At 46.3% G+C, this 20,154-nt stretch overlaps 1 protein-coding gene across 1 annotated transcript; it reads left to right on the top strand.

Moving 5' to 3' along the window:
* The first annotated feature begins 719 nt into the window (after positions 1 to 719).
* On the top strand, positions 720 to 3,224 carry ID2 (inhibitor of DNA binding 2, dominant negative helix-loop-helix protein). The gene is made up of 3 exons (XM_012639953.1): positions 720 to 1,282; positions 1,599 to 1,662; positions 2,453 to 3,224. The coding sequence occupies exons 1-2, from the start codon at positions 731 to 733 to the stop codon at positions 1,653 to 1,655; spliced, it is 609 nt and encodes a 202-aa protein (XP_012495407.1). The 5' UTR covers positions 720 to 730; the 3' UTR covers positions 1,656 to 1,662; positions 2,453 to 3,224.
* The last annotated feature ends 16,930 nt before the right edge of the window (positions 3,225 to 20,154 follow it).

The following is a 20,154-nucleotide window of genomic DNA, read 5'->3' as shown; positions in this document are numbered from 1 at the left end:
AGCTTTTCAAGGGCAGTGTATGTAAATGTAGTTTCAATATGCAAATGCGCCTAATGATTTCCGATTAATAAGATCATTGCAGTAGCCCTGCCTCATTCTTGAAAAGGGACCCCGAAAGTGCCCTGCCTCCGCCCTCGGCGACCAGCGCGGGCTGGGCTCGGGTTCCAACGAGAACTCCTTTTACTGCGTTTACGGTAACGCCTCCCGCGTTGCTCCGGGTTGCAGAACCCCACACCAAGCCTGTCCCTGAATGTGTGCGGGGGTGGCTTATTTGTTTTAACACTTTTCCTTATCTTAAAAGGCAACCCACTCTGCAAACGGGGCTTTTCGGTGGCAAACTTGTTTGCGTTTTCACTTTCTTCCAAAATGCTTTCTGTCCTTCCCGATGCTCTCGGGTGGCTTGCAGGGTGCCGCGGCTCTCCCTGCCGTGTCGAACTCGCCCTTGTCGCTGTGATTTTAGGGCTGCTGAAAGCTCCAAGGTGTGCAGGGCTTCGTTGGGGGGCACTCCGGGGCGAGGGTCCTGCCTCGCGTTTGGAATTAGCGTTAAGAGCGCACCCCGGGCGCCGGGGCCTGCCCCTCCCGCGCCGCGCGCGCCGTACAGTACTCTATTTACCGCCCCAGCTGGGCGCGCGCTGCGCCCCGCCCACCCCGCGGGATTGGCTGCGAACGCGGAAGGAGCGAGCGCTCGCCCCGCGCCCGGCCCTGCCAATGGGGGCGTCCGCTCGGCCTGATGGACGCGCCGCCCTCCACCAATGGGAGCGAAGGGAAGCCCGAGCGTGGAGCCCCGGCGAGGGCGCATAAAAGCCGCCCCGCCGGGCTCGGGCTTCATTCTGAGCCGAGCCTGGTGCCGAGCGCAGCTAGCTCAGCAAGCGGCGGCGGCCTGAGCTCCAGGGCAGCCCGCTCCCTCCCGGTCTCTCCTGCCACCGCGGTCAGCATGAAAGCCTTCAGCCCGGTGAGGTCCGTTAGGAAAAACAGCCTGTCGGACCACAGCTTGGGCATCTCCCGAAGCAAAACCCCGGTGGACGACCCCATGAGCCTGCTGTACAACATGAACGACTGCTACTCCAAGCTCAAGGAGCTGGTGCCCAGCATCCCCCAGAACAAGAAGGTGAGCAAGATGGAAATCCTGCAGCACGTCATCGACTACATCTTGGACCTGCAGATCGCTCTGGACTCGCACCCGACTATTGTCAGCCTGCACCACCAGAGACCCGGGCAGAACCAGGCGTCCAGGACGCCGCTGACCACCCTCAACACGGACATCAGCATCCTGTCTTTGCAGGTAAGACCTGCTCCTGGCGCCCCCGCCCCGCCGCCGCACACTCGCGCGGTCGCCGGGGCTGTCACTGGCAGATCCGTTGTCGAGACGGTGACTTTCGGATGAGCTAATTAACTTTATTTTCCTAAAAATCTGCTGGAGATCGAGCCATGCGTGAAATTTCTAATAAGTTCTGATATGTTAATGCATCTGTCTTTGAATCTGAATTGTAGAGTAAACGTGCTTAATGGAACTTACGGTCTGTGGACTACTTAAAAAAAAGAAAACCTTTCTCCTTAAGATTGTCTAACATCTTGCCTTTTATCCTCTTTCCCTCCAGGCTTCTGAATTCCCTTCCGAGTTCATGTCAAATGACAGCAAAGCACTCTGTGGCTGAATAAATGGTGAGTGTTTGCTTGTGCCACCCGTGGGTAAACTGCCTCTTAGTGTGTGTGCTTGCGCACGTGTGTTTTTGTCATTTGCTTGTGTGAAGGTAGTTGTGTATCTGTAAAATGTTTGATTTAGTAAATGCGTGCTTACTCCCGGCATTACCCGTAGTATATCGTCTCACTAGACATGCAGGGGCTTGTAGCTCTGGATACTCAAGATTACACATTTTCATTGAAAAAAGGAAAAAATATTATATATGATGCCGAGGAAAGTGTGTATTGGCTTTTGCGGCAAACGCAATGCCCTGCCTGGCTCTTTCTGCTATTCCTCTGGTACTACGAGGTACTAACCTCCACTGTAATTAATCTTATCGCCACAAATTCCACAGTGATCCGCCTTCCCTAAAACTGTAGTCCTCTGGGATTCTCTGGGCTAGCTGAGGATTGCTACCCTGTGCCTTAGACCCTGTGATGTGGGATCCCAGACTTCCCTATCTGTTAGCTAAAGGGCTGTTTTCAATCAAATAATTGTTACAAGAAGCAGACTGGCGCCTGTGAGCACTGCTGTTGGAGATCCATGTAGGAGATTGGGTTGGGAAGTTTTCCCCTTGAGTCTCTGCTATTTTAATGTTTAATTTGCACTGTCGAGGCCGAGTGTGTGTTGCATCTGGACGCCAGGGTTTGCCCAGTCTTTGAGTGTTTGGTTAAATGTTCAAACTGTGGCTTCCTGCAGGCGCCAGTCTGGCCGCCTCTGCCCGTAGGTTACAGTCTCCTAAACATGCCTTTCTCTCCCAATCTTTTGCAGGTGTTCATGACTTTTTTTTTTCTTTGCACAACAACAACAACAAATCCACAGAATCCTTTAAGGCGCTGAACTTATTTTTCAACCATTTCACAAGGAGGACAAAAACAAGTTGAATGGACATTTTTAAAAAGAAAAAAAAAATGGAAGGAAAACTAAGAATGATCATCTTCCCAGGGCGTTCTCTGACCTGGACTGTGATATTCGTTATTTATGAAAAAGACTTTTAAATGCCCTTTCTGCAGTTGGAAGGTTTTCTTTATATACTATTCCCACCATGGGGAGCGAAAACGTTAAAATCACAAGGAATTGCCCAATCTAAGCAGACTTTGCCTTTTTTCTAAGGTGGAGCGTGAATACCAGAAGGATCCAGTATTCAGTTACTTAAATGAAGTCTTTCGGTCAGAAATTACCTTTTTGACGCAAGCCTACTGAATGCTGTGTATATATTTATATATAAATATATATATTGAGTGAAACCTTGTGAACTCTTTAATTAGAGTTTTCTTGTATAGTGGCAGAGATGTATATTTCTGCATTAAAAAGTGTAATGATGTACTTATTCGTACTAAACTTTTTATAAAAGTTTAGTTGTAAACTTAATCCTTTTATACAAAATAAATCAAGTGTGTTTATTGAATGGTGATTGCCTGCTTTATTTCAGAGGACCAGTGCTTTGATTTTTATTATGCTATGTTATAACTGAACCCAAATAAATACAAGTTCAAATTTATGTAGACTGTATAAGATTATAATAAAACATGTCTGAAGTCAACACCTGAATTCTGAATGGTTTTTAAGATCTCTCTTGCTCACTTCTCTCTCTCTCTCTCTCTCACTCTCTCATTGTTTTCTTTAACCCTTTCTCTCGTCCCCTCCACATTCCCTGAGCCTTGGGACTCGCGCACAGAGACTCTGACTCTCCTTATCAGATGTGTGGTCAGTGCCAGCATAGTGGGGCAAGGGGCTGAGAAGGCCATAAACACAAGTTTTTCTTCTGTCCTTAGGGGACAACTTAGTTCTGTGTCTTGGGGCTGAGTTTAAACCTAAGAATGAGTTGTTGTGGGTTGTGACTCCGAGGAGTTAGATCATGCAAAATAAATGTGGAGTCGGTAAACATTACCTGTCTGAGTGGGTGTTAAGACACTTCTTTGGAATAAATGAAATGGCTTGTTCATCAGGAGAAGAAAAAAGGCTGTACAGAATTCAGAACATGACTTAAGACTAAGAAGCAAAAGGCCCCCTGGGCGTTACTGTTTGGTGGGGGGGGGGGGCCTTGTAGGGGTGTAGGTGCCCCTAAGCCAGACCTGCAGCTGCCGCCCTGCCTCCTCCACCTGTGGCTCACGAAGGCTGTCCCCTCGCCCTTCACCCTTGACTGCTGCCCTGGACTGCAGAGGGAGGGGGAGGAGAAAGGCCTCTCCGGTTGGAGACTGTCCCAGCGTGCTGGGCTATGTCCACTGCAACCCTCAGGCGGCAACACTGCAACCCTGCTTTAAAATAGATAGTTAATATAGACAAGTGTTTGAAATTCATTCGTGTAATACATTCATATTCTATTAATATTCCCAAACTGGAAGACACTTCTATGGATGCGAAAGAGCGGGGATGGGGGAGGTTCTGGAAGGCCACCTCGGACCAGGAACTGGAGGAGGGGAGAGGTGTCTCACCTGGGGCCCGAGCAGGTGTCTGAGTGGCGCCACCGAGTCTGCGCGGGCCGCGGTGGCCTCCCTGGCCCAGAGTCCGTCGCAGGGGCGCGGGGAGGGGGTACGGGAAGGGGGCCAGCCCCGGGAGGAGGGCTCCAGCCGCCAAACTGAGCAGGAGACCGGTCTGGACCGACCGGGGCGGCGGGCCACCTCCAGGCCTGTCACCTGAGGTCCCAGCCACCTGCCGCCGGCCGCAGGCCCTGCGCGACCCGCCACCTGCGTGCAGCCGGGCCCGGGGGGCGGGGCCGGAAGCGCGCGGACAGGTCGCTGCCCAGACCCCGGCCCGTCCTCCGCGAGGGGACAGACACCAGCCCCTCGATCGCCCCCAACCTCGGTGACTCGCGCGTCGTCTGCTCGGACGGCCCCGGGGGTCTGTCCCCGGACAGAAGCCGCGCGGGCGGGACCGGGCCCGTTGGAGCAGCCGCGCGGTCACTGGGCGCCGTCTGCCCGTTTGGACGAGGACCGGGAGCAGCCGCAGCCGGGAAGCTGCCCCTGTCGGCGACTCCTCCCGCCGAGCCGCCGCCCCTCGCGGGCCCGGGCGGTGGAGGCCGCGCGCCACCTGCTGGCCGGCGCGAGGACGGCGGCGCGCGCGCCCGGGGCGTGGGCCTGGGGAACCCGCGGGGCCGTCGGCGGGAGTGCCGGGCAGAGAACGCCCGGGAGATGCGGCTGTTTCTAAATGAGCAAAGCTAGCGTGAAGATTCCACCTCTAGCGTGTGCACAGGCGCTTCCACACGTGAATCTTATTGCACCGCTACTACTTACTTCATAACACATGGGATCCGCTTCTGCAAACCTGTACCTGCCGCTGAACTCCACATTAGGGGCTGGCCCGGACTTTTAGAAAACGATCACACAGGATCCCGGGCCTGGAAGAGGTGGTGACTGCATTGTGGAGGTAAATAAATCGTGAAGTCAAAATGAAAGCCAGAATGCTTTCCTGTCTCTTTCCTCGTTTTTTTTTTTAATTTCGTTTTATTTTTTGTGAACTGCTTAATAACATTAATCAGGACCCCCAACGTTACCTTAAAGTAACAGGCGGTGAGAGTGGGCATCCTTTTCTTATTGCAGATCTTAACGAGAATAGATCAACTTTTCTCCATTATGTGTGATGTGGCTCTAGGCTTTCGTTGTAATGTATACTGTTTCTCAGTTTTTGGAAGACCTCTTCAATTGCTAGGTTTGTTGGGTTTTGGTTTTTGGGGGATTTTTGTTTTGTTTTTGAGAACCTTAAATCATAATTTGGGGTTCAATTTGTTAAAATATTTTTACTGCATTTATTGATATTTTTCTCTGGTGGATTATACTGAATTTTCTGGTGCTGAACTAGCTATGCATTTCTAAAATAACTCCTACATGGACACGCTGTATTAGTACTTTTTATACCCCCTGTGGATTCTGTTAGCCAATTTTTTTTTAAGAGATGGAGTCTTGCTGTTACCCAGGCTGGATTCGAACCCCTGGGCTCAAGTGATCCGCCTGCCTCAGCCTCCCAAGTAGCTGGGACTACAGGCACGCTAGGGTGCCTGGCTTGTTAACCAATATTTTATATGGAATTTTTGGAAATGCAATAGAGCTTCAGTTTCTTTTCTTGTACTGTCCTTATCTGGTTTTACAATTAAGATCACATTAACCTCAAACAATAAATGTGCAGGTCAGTTTACAGTTAATTTTAGTTTTCAAAGCCATGGGTGTATCCTTGGAGGTAGGCTGACATGTAACCTATCCATTTTACAGAAACTGGACTCAGAGATGTGCAGCGAGTGGCCAACAGCACACCACCGGTCAGTGAACAGACCATCTCGGTCCAGTGCCTTTTTAGGAATGTGAAAGGGACTTCCAAGTAGAGGACAAAGATACAGACTCTAAAAGAAAATAATATTCTTGTCAATAGGGAGCTATTTTATGGAACTTTTAAAATTCAAGGATAATTATTCATGAGGCTCTCTGCAAAGTAGGTACGCATTTCCAGAACAATCCAAGTCCTCTGAAGCTGGACTCCCCACATACACTTCCAAGTTCTGATGCACTTTGCTACTGGAAAGGGGGTTCCAGGCTTTGAGTGTCTTTTTGGGTAATGGTTCTTGCCCAGGCTTTGAATGTCTTTCTATTTCACCACAAAGATAATTTGGGCCAGAGGCAGTAGGATGGGTGGAAAAGCTTAACAGCATGTATTCTGTTTAGTGCCAGCTAAAGTGGGCACTGTGAGGAGTACCACCTGAGACTGCCAGAAAAGAAGGGGATTTCCCAGAGGACACACATGGAGAGAGAACAGAAAGTCAGTGGGAACAGTGAGCACACATTCATGGCAGTCCAGGGTGGGGTGCTGATCTCAGTAAACTAGGGCATTGGCCAGGAATTGGAGACAAGGTTTTGCAATCATGTGAAGCAAAGCATTGGAACTGAGACCACCAAATAGGACCCTTGATGGCCTGAAATCTCACTTATAGAATAGAAAATATATATATACTCATTAACTCAAGAAGACCATAAGGAAGCCTATGTGTCAGCCTGAGCTCAGGATGGGAATGAAAGTCTCCTTTGACAATTTTTAAGGATAGAGCTGTCCTTTTGGGGGATGGGGATTCTAATATATACTACCGATTTGGTTTTAGAAATTCTTATGTTGAGAAATTAACATAAAAATGGGTTCCTGGCTGGTGATATCCTGGGGGTGCCTAGCAGTGGCAAATGCAAAGCTACTCTGTAGAGAAAAATCCTCAATGCACACTATGCGGAATTCTCACATTTAGTAGTTGGGTTAGAGTCAGTTTACAATTCGAAAATTTAAAAAACACTGGAAACAATCTACTGTAAGGGAGAATCAGTAGATACAATGAAGAGAAAGATTAGAAACAAAAGAACAATGAAGTCTATACAGTAAGAACAAATAAAATGATTAAAGAATTGATTGAAAACATAAGAAAATCATGAGATAGAGTACTATATAAAAAAAGAATAGGCAGAATTGAAAATTAACAAAATAGAAGTGATAAATATAGTTATTGGAATTGAAAATTCAATGAAGAGGTTAAAACCAAAATTAAATACTACTAGGGAGAGAATTAATGAACTGGAAGATGGATCTGAAGAAATTACTTAGAATAGAGCACATAGAGATAAAGATACCATAAATATGAAATCAAGGTAAGAGACACAAAGGATAGAAGGAGAAAATCTAATACATAAGGCAGACTCTACCCATGGTTGCGGCTATAGAAGGGAGTACATCACAGTAAGCTAGCAACTTGCATGTTAGACATGTCTGTTCTTTTTTTTTTTTTTTTTTGAGACAGAGTCTCACTCTTGCCCTGGCTAGAGTGCCATGGCATCAGCCTAGCTCACAGCAACCTCCAACTCCTGGGCTCAGGCGATCCTCCTGCCTCAGCCTCCCGGGTAGCTGGGACTACAGGCACGTGCCACCATGCCCAGCTAATTTTTTCTATTTTTAGTTGTTTGGCCAATTTCTTTCTGTTTTTAGTAGAGACAGGGTCTCGCTCTTGCTCAGGCTGGTCTCGAACTCCTGACCTCCAGTGATCCTCCCGCCTCGGCCTCCCAGAGTGCTAGGATTACAGGCATGAGCCACCACGCCCGGCCTGACATGTCTGTTCTTAAAGGCTTTTAGTCAAGCTAGTATTCCACACATAAACATGTTCTAAAAATTGAGAAGAAAAAGTCCAACAATACAATACAATTAAAAATGGGCATACTTTTTTTGTGTATGTTTGGGAATGTTCATGATAAGTAAGTTAGGAAAAAAAAACAGTCTTCTGTCCACTCTAGCACAGGGACTCCCCTGCAGCCTACTTTTCCACAAGGTCCCAGCTTCCTGGCATGTTGCTTGGCCCCCTCAAGGTTTACTCTCACGGGTAGACCAATTGAACTCTCTGCTCTTCTGGCTCTGAGCTGCCTTCACACCTGCCGAGACGCCTCACTGCTTCCACAGGGACACCTTACGTGGATCTCACTATCTGGCAACAAAGAAAAAGTGGCCACCACCAAGGAAAGTCCTGCCTGCCTTTCCTCTTCTCCCCACTGCCATTATAAGTAGAAGAGAACAGCATGTGTATCTCCACATGTGATTATGCCATCTCTCAGACTGCATAAATAATTAGTTCTAAATAATTCTCCACCTAGAGATAATGCTGTCAATTTTATTTTACATATATAGTCTTCTAAATAAGTTCTAAATAAGTTTCATCACTTCCGGAGGAAAGTTCTTAAACATTCACACATTCCTTCAAACTTTTATGTTTCAAAATCCTATGGAAGCAATGCAAGCAACAAAAAGGGAAAGGCCATTCTTAATGTTCTAATTTTACCAGAGTTCGCCAAAGCCTACCGGGGAAAAAATACTCATAAAAAATGTCAACTGAAACTTTAATCCCCTAAAGTAAAATATTTTAAAAAGTGAAAAATTTCAAGTTTAAATTTAATGCAAACAGGCTGAGTCGATCCAATTTAAAAATGTCTTGACTGAGAAGGAAATTTCTGGACCAGTTTGCCAAGCCCTGGCTTTGAACCTGACAATGCCTTTTGACAGTCCTCCCAAAACAAGAATATGCCCTTGAGAACTCTCACTGCAAACTCCATGTGATGGGAAGCAATTCCAAACCACACAGGCCGAAGGATAGTATCATAGGATTCTTTCTACTAACGACTTTTGTTGGACACACTATGGTCTGCAAGGACAAAACGTCCACCGTTGCAAGCTGCCCCTGCTAAAACAAGGGGACACTTCTTTCCATTGAACAGTCTGGCGTGTCGATGACGTTAACATTTATTTACTTATTGATCCGTTTATTCAACATTATCAGATGCCTGCTATGTGCCTGGCAGTGAGGTGCTGTGGACCCAGGGGACGAAACCGACAAGGATCCCTGTCCCTGCAGAGCTTCATTCCAGAAATGGGAGACGGCCCATAAACAAGTATTACGTAGGAGACATATTAATATAGGTACATATATATGAGTGATTGCTATGAGGAAAAATAAAGCAGGGAAAGAGGAGAGACATCCTAGGCTACCAGTTACTAAGGTGTCCTCTGGGCTCCAAACCTGCCCTTCCGTCCGCACCTTCCAGGTGCCGGCTCCCGCTCGGGATCGCCAGTAGGGGGCGCGAGAGCACCCGCAGCAGAGGACCGGAGTTGCAGCTTCTGTGGCTTCCCGGGGCCTCCCGTCTACTTGGGCTTCCAGAGGCCCCAGCCCAGCACTTTTTACCCTGCCTTCCTGTGGCAGCACCTGAATCCGGACTGCGGTTTTGCCAGCACTCAAAGGACCCGTCTGCCGGCTCCCCTCGCCCCGCGACTGCAGCACCAGCCCCGCAGGCCTGTTCTTCCCGGGACCCTCCTGGAAAGACTGAACCAACCATGAAGCTTCTAAATTCGGTAATTCCAGCCTTCCCCTTCGTTCCCTCAGCCCTGGGGGTGGAAATGCTTCCTGCAGACAACCTCAGTGATACCTTAGAGTTCTGGTTTTGCTTGTTCGGTTACCTGGTTAACATATTATACCTAGTTAACAATTTTATTCTAAGTTTGGGGAGGGGGGTGGTCTGTGACCTGACTGGTACACTCGGCATCATTAAAGCAGATTTGAAGGACACAAGGAACCAAACCACGTGGAATCTACGAGAAGAGGAACTCAGGCCTTGGGCAAGGCAAGTGCAAAGTCCCTGAGGCAGCAGCCTGCCTGGGAAACTCTACACAGGGAGCAGGCGGAAGGCTGGGCGGCAAGAGGGGTGGTGGGAGAGGAGAACAGAGAGGGACAAGCCCGGTCACGCCCAGCTTCTGGAGACACGCTCAGAGCTTTGGCTTTTGCTCTGCATGAGCTGGGACCATTGCAGAGTTTTGAGCTGGGGAGAGATCAAACCATTTAGCCGTCAAATTTTTTTAATGTTTGTTGTTCATAGTTCACACACCTGTTGTTATTATTGGCTTAATAATACCATGTCAAGATAAATTTCTCAAAATCACAACACCCAAACGTCACATTATATAATTTTGATTACAATTCGTTTTATCACAACTTTACAGTGATTGAAATTAATAATATTATAACCCAAAAAGAATGAATATATAGTGTGCGTCAGAGGTGACTTTACAAGTGCTTAGCCATGTTTGGTGTTGATCACAGGTTGTCCCTGCTTTTATAGGGATCTCTCCTGGAAATGAGTAAAATCAAGACATTGCTCAGAGGAGCTCACTGAGCAATAGTGTGGGCAGTTTCTGTGGGGGCGGGGAGGAGAAAAAAGCCGTACTTACCAGTCTTAGAAACCATGGCCAAGTGGACCACATTATTAACCTCTAGGTAAATTCTGTTTGCACGGACTCAGCATATTAAGCTAATTTGTTTCCACATATGATTTGGATTGTTTCTCGTAGGATTTTAGTAGCTCTAATTATTACATTGCAATATGCACTAAAGTTGAAAGCCTCGTTTACGATACATTTCTATTGTTATCCTAGGGACTCCAAAATGATTCATCTTTCTCTTTCTCAAAACCTTTCCCCTTTCCAAAAATACACATTTTCAGTTTTAAAATGTCTTACACTGGCACTCTCTTATACATTATTCCACCTTTCATTTCATTAATAACCTGTGAGACAGTCTCATTCTGTTTTTGCTATATTTCCACACCTGTGGGCAAGAGCAAGATTATGACTGGAGGAAAATATTTTCAAAAATTAGTATCAGTACCTTTGTTCAGTGTGACTTTGGGTGATTTTAATTTTCAATCTTAACATTTTTCAAAAGCTCTTTAACTTATACTATTTTATATTTTAGTAAATATAAATTTTAGTAAATTTTAGTAAATATAAATTTTACTAAAATTAACCACAAGCACTAGATGACCGAAGGATGAATCAACATTAAGGCGACCCCTGTGGAACGGGATTCCTGGTCCCCTGAATCTCCCCTCTTGAGATTTTTTCCTGGTTAGTCAGTCAGAAAGTAAAGATAAATATCAAGGACTTATATGGCTGGTGCTATGTGAAGCCAGAGAAATAGAGAAGGAGGGAGAGAGAGAGAAACTGTAAGGTCTCCGCCTTGAACCGCATGGTTATGTGGCCGGAAACAAGAATTAGCTCAGTGAAGCCGTTAGGAGTGAGAGACACAGCGGATAACTCAATGCCAGGTGTGTGAGCACACGGGTGAGACAGAGCCGGGGGCACAGAGCCAAGTGAGCGGCTCTGGTTAGGAGCTGGACGGGGAAGGGGTGGGAACTTCACGGCCAGAGGCGGGAGGAGGCAGCGAGGTGATGAGAGAAAGTCAGGGAGCCAGCGTGGTCCACGTGGGGACAGAGCAACCGTGCACAGGGAAACCCATCATTCGTCACTTCCTGCATTTGATTCCAGAGTGAAACCTGGTCAGTGGAGAGCAATGACCAGCGGAAGAGGAAGGAAAACAACAGTTTGTGGGGGGCAGAGGGTGGCCCCAAGTCCATGCCCTAACCCTTAGAACCTGTGAATGTCTGTCCCTTCCCGTGACAAATGGACTGTGCAACTGTGATTAGGGCACAGATTTGAGGTGGGGAGATTATTTTGGATTCTCCAGGTGAGCCCTGTCTAATCCCTGGAGTCCTTACAAACAGAGGCCTTTGCCGTCCGCAGGGAGGGAGATGAGACAACAGAGGAGGATCAGACAGCTGCGCCGCTGCTGGCTTCGTAGATGGGGCCCTAGAAACTGGAAATGCAAGGACAGCAGTTCTCTCTCGAACCTGCAGAGGGAGCAAAGCCCTGCCCACACCTGTGAGACCCGTGGTAGTTCTGATCTACAGAGCTGTAATATAGTAAATTCGCATCATTTTAAGCTACTAAATTTGTGGCGATTTGTAAGGGCAGCAGCAGAAAACCAGTGCAAGCTGTGTTCTTCCTGAGAACCGCGATCCATGCGACTGCCCCTGCGCATAGGGGAATGCAACCAAATCTGCAAAATAAAATCAGCGAGGTGTTTGCACAGTGGGTAGCTAGAAGGACTTGGTCTGGCATCAGTGCACTGTGCAGTGTGTCTCTTAAATCCTGAGTGTTTCTGTAGATTCTGATACTTTGGGGCTTCCATTAGAGGAAGAGTTGGTGGCTCCCAATAGCTCGGGCATTGTAAAGTTTCTGACCCGGGTGGTCTGAGGACCTGCCACTTTTAGAAACGAGGAGCAGGAATGGGCTGGTGGGAGGGTATCTTCTGCCACCACAGGGAAGAGTAGCAAGGAAACTGGAAGTTTCCTCAACTACAGAAGATGTCCACTCCCAAATTACACATTCATGATGGGTGTCTTGTGTTACTGTCACAGAATACCATGACTGGGTAATTTACAACGATCGGAAATCTATTTGGCTCATGGTTCTGGAGGGTGGGAAGTCCAACAGCCTGGCGGCAGGATCTGGAGAGAGGCTTCTTGCTGTGTCATCCCGTGGCAGAATGTGGAAGGGCAAGAGAGGGGAGAGGGAGCTGCACTTGCTTTTATCACGAACGCCTCTCAGGACGATGGGCCCACTGCCTCAATAAGGACATTAACCCATTTAGGAGGGCAGAGCCCTCATGACCTGCTCACCTCTTAAAGGTCCCACCTCTCAACACTGTTTCATTGGGGATTCAGTTTCCAACATCTGAACCTTGGGGGACACATTCAAATCACAGCGTTGGGGTTCCACGCCTGAGGGGAAGAGGTGACAGCAGTTCAGGTCTGCCTGGCTGGGTGCTCGTCCCAGGGTCTCTCGCAGCGCTTGGTGTGTGGGAAGCAGGCACTAGCTATGGATTGAGCTAGCGTGAACAAGTATGCTCGAGTGGATCAGATCCTTGCAAGTGCTAAGTTCCCGCCCCTACACATGTTCCAGCAGTGGCAGAGGGTCCTGCGTCAGGCGTGTTTTAGGAAAAGAGCTTCCTGCATTACACAGAAGCCCAAACCCCAGTTCACTGCTCAAGGCCCTTCCCTCCCAACTCTGACTGCAAGCCCCACTGAGATTTTTATCACAACACGAGGTGACATTCAGTGGATCCTGGAGCCCAGCAAGTACTGAGCACTCAGGGTGCTGGCACAAGGTTAGCACAAGGGGCCCAGCGGCAGGGGGAGACAGCTCCGCTCCGACTGAGCATCGTGCAAGCTGAAGCGTGTGCCACACGGGAATGAAGAGGACGCCGAGAGAGCAGGGATGGGAACGTGGGTGATTCGTCCTAAATTTGGACTCACCCTTGTCTCAGACACACAATGGATGGCACAGCGGCTGGCTGAGGCACTCATGAGAGTTTTCTAGGTATTAAAGGTCCAGGCCAGTGTGGGCTCCATCTTTCTTTCCAGAATGATCCGTAGTCACGTGCCCACACTCTACATTCCAATCACCAGACCATGATAAAGAGCTTATTCAAGCAGTTTTCTTGAGGAAACATGCCTCTGTGTGTGTGTGTGTGTGTGTGTGTGTGTGTGTGTGTGTGTGTGTGTGCGGTGAAGACACACATTTGTTTTCTTCAGCGTTCACCCACCCTTAATCATCAGACTAACCAGCCCAAGTGATTTATTGGTCTAGTTACTTAGTGGGTGACCTCACTCAGTCCCCACAGCCCCACTGTGACATCGGTTGTCTCAGCATCCTTTAAGGCTGAGGTTTAGAAATGTGGAGCAGCTTGTGCAGGGTCACGCAGGGAGTCAGTGGGCAGCTGGGGCTCAGACCCTCTCCAAGTCCCACCCTGTGTGGTGCCGTCTGCCAGCCGCCTGAGGGCCTGCGTAGGTGCCCTAACACGACATGGCCAAGGCAGCAACAGGGACTCTGGAGCCAGCAAACCTGTGATTCCTGAATGGGGATGTGGCTTTGGGCCAATGTCTTATCCCTTCTGTGCACCAGTTTTCACATCTGTAAAATGGGTACCTCCTTCCTTGAGTGAAGCCAGCAACGTGCCTGGCTCACCATGGGGCCAACACTAGGGTCTCAGTGTTGATTCTAAATGTTGGGTCCTGCCCCTTCCCTGCTGGCCAGCTCCAGCTGCACCAAGTACATTGATAGGACAGTCAAGCCCTCGAGCGCTTCCTCCTTCCCCTACGCAAACTGCCCATAGGAAGTAAAACCCACTCTACTCAGAAAAGAAAGACCAAAGGCAGATCAAGTATTGGATTTAAAAAGAATTTTAGTCATGCATTAGTTATCTATTGCTGCATAACAAATTATTCCAGAACTTAGTAGCTTAAAACAACAAACATGTATCCTGTTGCATAGTTTCTGAAGGTCAAGAATCTGGGAGTGACTTAGTTTGGTGTCCTGGCTCAGGGTTTCTCACAAGGCCAAGGTCATTTCAAGGTTCCACTAGGCAGGAGAATCTGTTTCCCAGCTCACTCCTGTGGTGGCTGGCATGCCTCTCTCCTCAACTGCTGCTGGCCAAAGGTTTTCAGTTTCTTGACCTATGGGCCTCTCCATAAGGCTGCTCGTGTCACAGCAGCTGGAGTCCCCCAGAGTGAGGGGGAGAGAGAGAGAATGCCCCAGACAGAAGCTGCACTCTTATAACCTAATCTCAGAAGTGACCTACCCTCGATATTGGTCACACAGACCAACCCCGGTACACAGGGTGTGGGGTGTGAACGCCAGGAGGCAGGGATTGCTGGGGGCTGTCTCGGAGGTACTTTCATTAAAAGCTTTGGGTTGCAGGGTTGGGTGGGATCAGGCCAGGCCGGATGTCCTAATTCCTTCACTGTTGGTGAAAACCAGTGTAGAGACACCGCAATCATGAGCAAGCACTACATTCCATAGGTCCTACAAGTAGGAAATGCTTCTTTAAAAAATGGCTAACTTCCTACAGCAGACACCATTTTAGGTGCTCTGCAGAAACATTTGGTGGAAATGGCAGGGATAATTTTGGCCGTGTAACTCCTCCAGGCATATCTTGCTTTGTCACTAAAACTCTCGATTTAGGAATTATGCTGGCATTTCCTCCAGCTGCTGAAATGTCTAGATGTCAATGGTTTATATTTGCCTTTTTTAGTTATAGCCAAGATATTTCAAACATATTTACTAGACCACAATTAACTTGTTTTTTTAACCCAAGAAAATAGCATATTAAGTAATCATGTATCATTAGATCCTTTTACTTTTTCCAAATAGTACTCCCAGCTGATTGGAATCCCTGACCATCAGTGGGACGTTGAGCTGAAGTAGGTAATAATGTAATATTTCCACTTCTGCGATGGCAAGGAGAATTTTGGCATACATGAAAGATACGTAGTTTTATTATGTTCATATTTATTACGTAATGTATAATTTATATTATTTTATTAAATATATATCATTTTATATCATCTATATTATATCCTTCAGATATGCCAAAATTCTTTGCCATTGTAGAATGTATTTACATATGTAAATAGAATGTATCTATTTCTATTCAGAAAAACCATACTATTAAATGATTTGCACGTGAAATGATTATTATAATAATAAATGAAATGACAAGGCAAAATGGGCCCACAGGTATAATAGCCAAGGAAGAAATTCAGGAGTTCTTCCCCACCATATGCATGCAGCTTGTCTGCAGGAAGATCCTTTAATCACTGAAAGCTCACACACAATGGATGGTGTTCTTCGGTCTCAGCATTGCAGGTGAGGCCCCTCAAGTCCTGGTGCTTGGTTGAGGGAGACAAAAGGACCAAAGCGCTGAAAATGCAGCTAATGCCCTTGGGGTATTTCCACACATTTACACGTAGGAAGGTGGTAGCTTTTTCATGATATCTAGATAGATAAAGACACGGGGCTTGAATCCTAAATCTTATGTTGATATGTAATCCCAAAATAGTATATATTGAAGATTTTTATACACTTCAACATTTTCTGTGTAAGGCCTTTATATTCTTAGTTATAGGCAAGAGCCCAAGTTTTCTGAGATCCCATAGCCAAATCAGCAGTGAAATAGAAGAAGAAAAAAAAAAACCTCTCACTGGAAGCCATATGCAAAGGGTGGCGAGAGTGTCTGCAAAGAACGCCATTTCTATTTTTTGCATCTCTTCCACTATAGTAAGGGTGTGAATTTTAACTGACATTTTCCAACTACATGAAAATCATTCCAGGGTGGGGAGGGGAATGGAGGCAATTAGATACCAAAAGAGGGCTGGAGGCTGCGATGTTGAAGGAAAATACCTACTTGGTTTCAAATATTTTTCACCAAGACAGCTTCCTGCCCCAAGCCAACCTCACAGAAAGCCTGTGGGACGGGACGCTTAGGAACACCGTGCCCTTTTCTCTGCGGTTCGCAGGGGGAGTGAGGGAGTGTGTGCACGGACTGGCTCTCAGTCCGCCAGAGGCGAAAGGAGCGGATCATTTCAGCTCTGTTCTCCTGCCCCGGAAGATCAGCAGTTCTTGCGATCAAGCTGGGACGCAGCAGCATGCCGCAGATGCATTTTTCCATTCATTTTCTGCCGTGATGGGATCAGTCCATACAACTATTTGTCTTCCTTCTCCCTGTAGTGATCTGTAGCAATTTGTATCTTCCTAAAACGGCTGTAAAAATATGTCTAGTCCCACATGCTCTTCTAGAACTTTGCCACTCCTGAAACAGGAGGGGACATCTATGTCTCCTGCCCTTGAGTCTGAGCTAGACTTTGTGATTGCCTCCAAGAGGATGCCATGAAAGGAAGTGACACTCTGTGACTTCCAAGACTAGGTCATAAAAGGTGAAAGGACTTCTGTCTGGTTTTCTCTCTTGGGACGTTCATCCTTGGTATGTGGCTGCCATTTTGTGAGGAAGCCCAAACTGCAGAGAGAGACTGTGTGTAGGAATTGCCACCAGTAGCTGCCATCCCAGCTGACAGCCAGCAAGGCCCATCAGACATGTGAGTAAGGAAGCCTTTGAGGTACCTCCAGCCCCAGCCACCATCTGGCCACAACTGCATGAAAGATATGAAATAGGACACCTGGCTGAGGCCAGTCAACCCCAGAACTGTACAACTATAAGAAAAAAATATTGATAATAAATATCTATAATAAGCAATTGTTGTTTTATGTCATTCCGCTTGGAGTTATTTCTTACACAGCAATTGATAACCTGAATATGGTCTGGAAAGGTAAGAGAGCAAACAGAATTACTACCTTCAAATATTTTTCTTTATGTAAACCACTTAAAGCATTTTGAAAAACTATGCATTCACTCACACATTTTTTTAAGTTGCCATCTAAAATTTTTGCTGTCAGTTTAAATATCTGCAAAAGAAAATTTCATGCCAAATACTTACAGTATTCTCTTCAGTACATCCACTGGAATATTAGCACAATTTAATAGCCATGATCACCCGTATTGAAATACAAGAGCCATTTCTTCTTTAACAGTCAAAAACTTCACATTATTTTTCTCTCTGAACTGGTGTTTCTATTCCATTTCCCCCATGGGATTTTATTCTAATGTAATACATGTTTATACTTGAAAATTGTTTATTGATTACCCTATCATACTTTTCTGCCAAAAAAGACTATATATAAATATACAGCAATTATAAATGTTTTTATTTCCAGTGATCACAAATCATTCTGCAACACTTTATACTTTCTATATAAACATTAAGATAATATTTTATAGGAAATAAGTCTCTTAATGAGATGAGTAAGACTGTCATATTTTTGTAAAGAATGAGCCAGAGTTCAGCATGAACATTTTTATTTTTTGGAAAAAGGGTCCCACTTTGTCACCCTAGCTAGAGTGCAGTGGCATCATCAAAGCTCATTGCAACCTCAAACTCCCAGATCCAAGTGATCCTCCTGCCTCAGCCTCCCAAGTGCCTGGGCTACAGGCATGCGCCACCACACAGAGCTAATTTTTCTATTTATTTATTTATTGATTTTTTGTAGAGAAGGGTCTCACTCTTCCTCAGGCTGGTCTTGAACTCCTGGCCTCTAATGATCCTCCCGCCTTGGCATCCCAAAGTGCTGGGATTATAGATGTGAGCCACCGTGCCAGCATGAATTTTATTCCTGCTTTTTTTATTTGCATAGATATAAGTACCAAGAAACTTTATTCCCATAAATAAGTAGATGGAAATGGAAGCAGTTTTGATGGAACAATATCATTGGTTCTTTCAACTTCTTCCAAATGATATGCTAGAAATTGCACAGTGATTCATCATCAAACATTTTCAGTATTCTAGCCAAGGATAGCTCAATTGCATCTGCCTTCAACTTTATTGAGAGTAAAGAATTTGAAATGACTTGGCTTGAACATTTCCCCAAGCCTTTGAGTTACTCAACTTTTCCATCTCTGAGAATTATAGTATAATAAAAAGGCTTCATCAAGATTTATCAAGTGACTATTAATTTTACCTTTTATTCTTTTATGAGGCACCCCTTTGAACAGCTCATGCTCAGAAAGGATTGAGAAAATGGTAATATCAATGGTGTCAATAAGCCTTTTCCCAAACAATATTTTTGATAGAATGCTTTTTATATTGTGGGCTTTAAATACATTTTGTCAAAACTGGAAACACAGTAAGTTTGTATTATTATGCAAAATGTCCCCATAAAAACTAATTGGTAAAGGGTCCTCATTGTCAAACAAATCAGCCAACTTTGACTTACTTTCTGTCATTAAAAAACTAGCTTCATTTTTCCATTCAAAATTCAAATAAACGGGTCAGTAATACCTTCTGGCAGGCCAGTGGCTGTAATTCTAATTCTGCAGGGAGCCTGGCCACGTGGGCCATCTGAGGACTCCCCCCCTTCAAGTTTCCTACCACGGCTTCCCTTGGGGGGGTTCTCCTGGGCAGCAGTGCAGCACCTCCCGATAATTGAGGGAGGGAAGAGGAAAAGGTATTAAATAAAAAACTATCATTCTTGCTGCCCTTCGCTCCAATATATCTCACTTCAGAACATCCCACCTCGGACTAAGACATTCCTTTCCTAGTGCGGGCCTCCCTGCAGCAGAAACATGTTTAAGGCCGGGAAAGACAGGGTCCTACCGCAGGTTTGGGAGCCTCCTTGAAGCCAGCCTTGCGGTGGTCTGCAGTCTGAGGCCTCTGAGGTTTGCCTCGGGCAGAGGGTTCAGGCCTCTCTACAGTAAAGTGGAGAAAAGAGGTTGTAAGAGGCAGGGGAGGCCGTGCTCCCCACCCACAGGTGTGCTCCCGGCCCACAGGTGTGCTCCCACGCCTACCAGCTCGTGGAGAACTAGGAAAGGGAGGCTGCGAAAGCGAATCCCTCGCCTCTTGCTGCCTGCGTGTCTCCAGTTTGCAGACGCTCGGTTTAGCACGGAGAGAGCCTACACTTGAGTATTAGCTGCTCATGCAAGCGTTCGCTGACTGCAGCTAATGAGGGAACACGAGCAGTAAACTTCCCCCTACCAACCTGAACTATAAAGAAATGAAACTTGGATGGCTTTAGATATGTAAATTTTTGTTTGTTTCCATTTTCATTTTTAACCAAGGTAATGTACGAGCATAATTTAAAAATCCAAACAACACCAGAATGCTCATAATGAAAAACAGCCTCTCTGGCCCATCCCATTGCACCCGTCCCTCTCGCTCCCTGAAGGCAACCGACTTCAGCTCCGCCGCCTTCCCTGGATTTACCTCCCCACATCTAAATAGTGCACCAAGTGCTCTTTCTGGATTTATCAATTTGAGGCATCCTGTATTCACTTCCTACGCCAACAGCATACACAGACACTCTCATCTTCCCGGAGTTGTAAGCACAACTGTTATTAAGTCAGCCGTTAGTGGTTACATTATTAAAACCACCAAGTAGCAAAACCTCTTTTCTTGCGTATACCTTCAGTTTTTCTGAAGCTGATTGTCATATTTTCTCAGTTGCCTTCTTTCCTATAAATTTACTTTTAATTTTCCCCAGATTCTCAAATACATCTGTCACCTGTTTGTCAATACATTTTCCATACAATCAAACGTATCAGTCCTCCCCCGACCCATGAAGATTTTTGTCGTCCTGCTTCAGTCTGGCTGCGTGGCTATCGATATGGAATGTACCTTTGCTATAATCTTGATGTATTTGACTCTCTTCTCTTTGGGATCCCATTTCCAAAGGAGCGGATCATTTCAGCT

This window comes from Propithecus coquereli, unplaced genomic scaffold (assembly GCF_000956105.1).
Source record: "Propithecus coquereli isolate 6110/MARCELLA unplaced genomic scaffold, Pcoq_1.0 Scaffold145, whole genome shotgun sequence".
Classification (NCBI taxonomy): Eukaryota; Metazoa; Chordata; class Mammalia; order Primates; family Indriidae; genus Propithecus; species Propithecus coquereli.
The sequence above is the reverse complement of the archived record's forward strand: the minus strand, read 5'-3'. Positions and strand labels throughout refer to the sequence as shown.

Coding starts and splice junctions, on each gene's coding strand:
- ID2 (XM_012639953.1), top strand. CDS start 731: ATGGACGCGCCGCCCTCCACCAATGGGAGCGAAGGGAAGCCCGAGCGT. Junction 1,283..1,598: donor TCAGCATCCTGTCTTTGCAG/GTAAGACCTGCT, acceptor CTTTCCCTCCAG/GCTTCTGAATTCCCTTCCGA.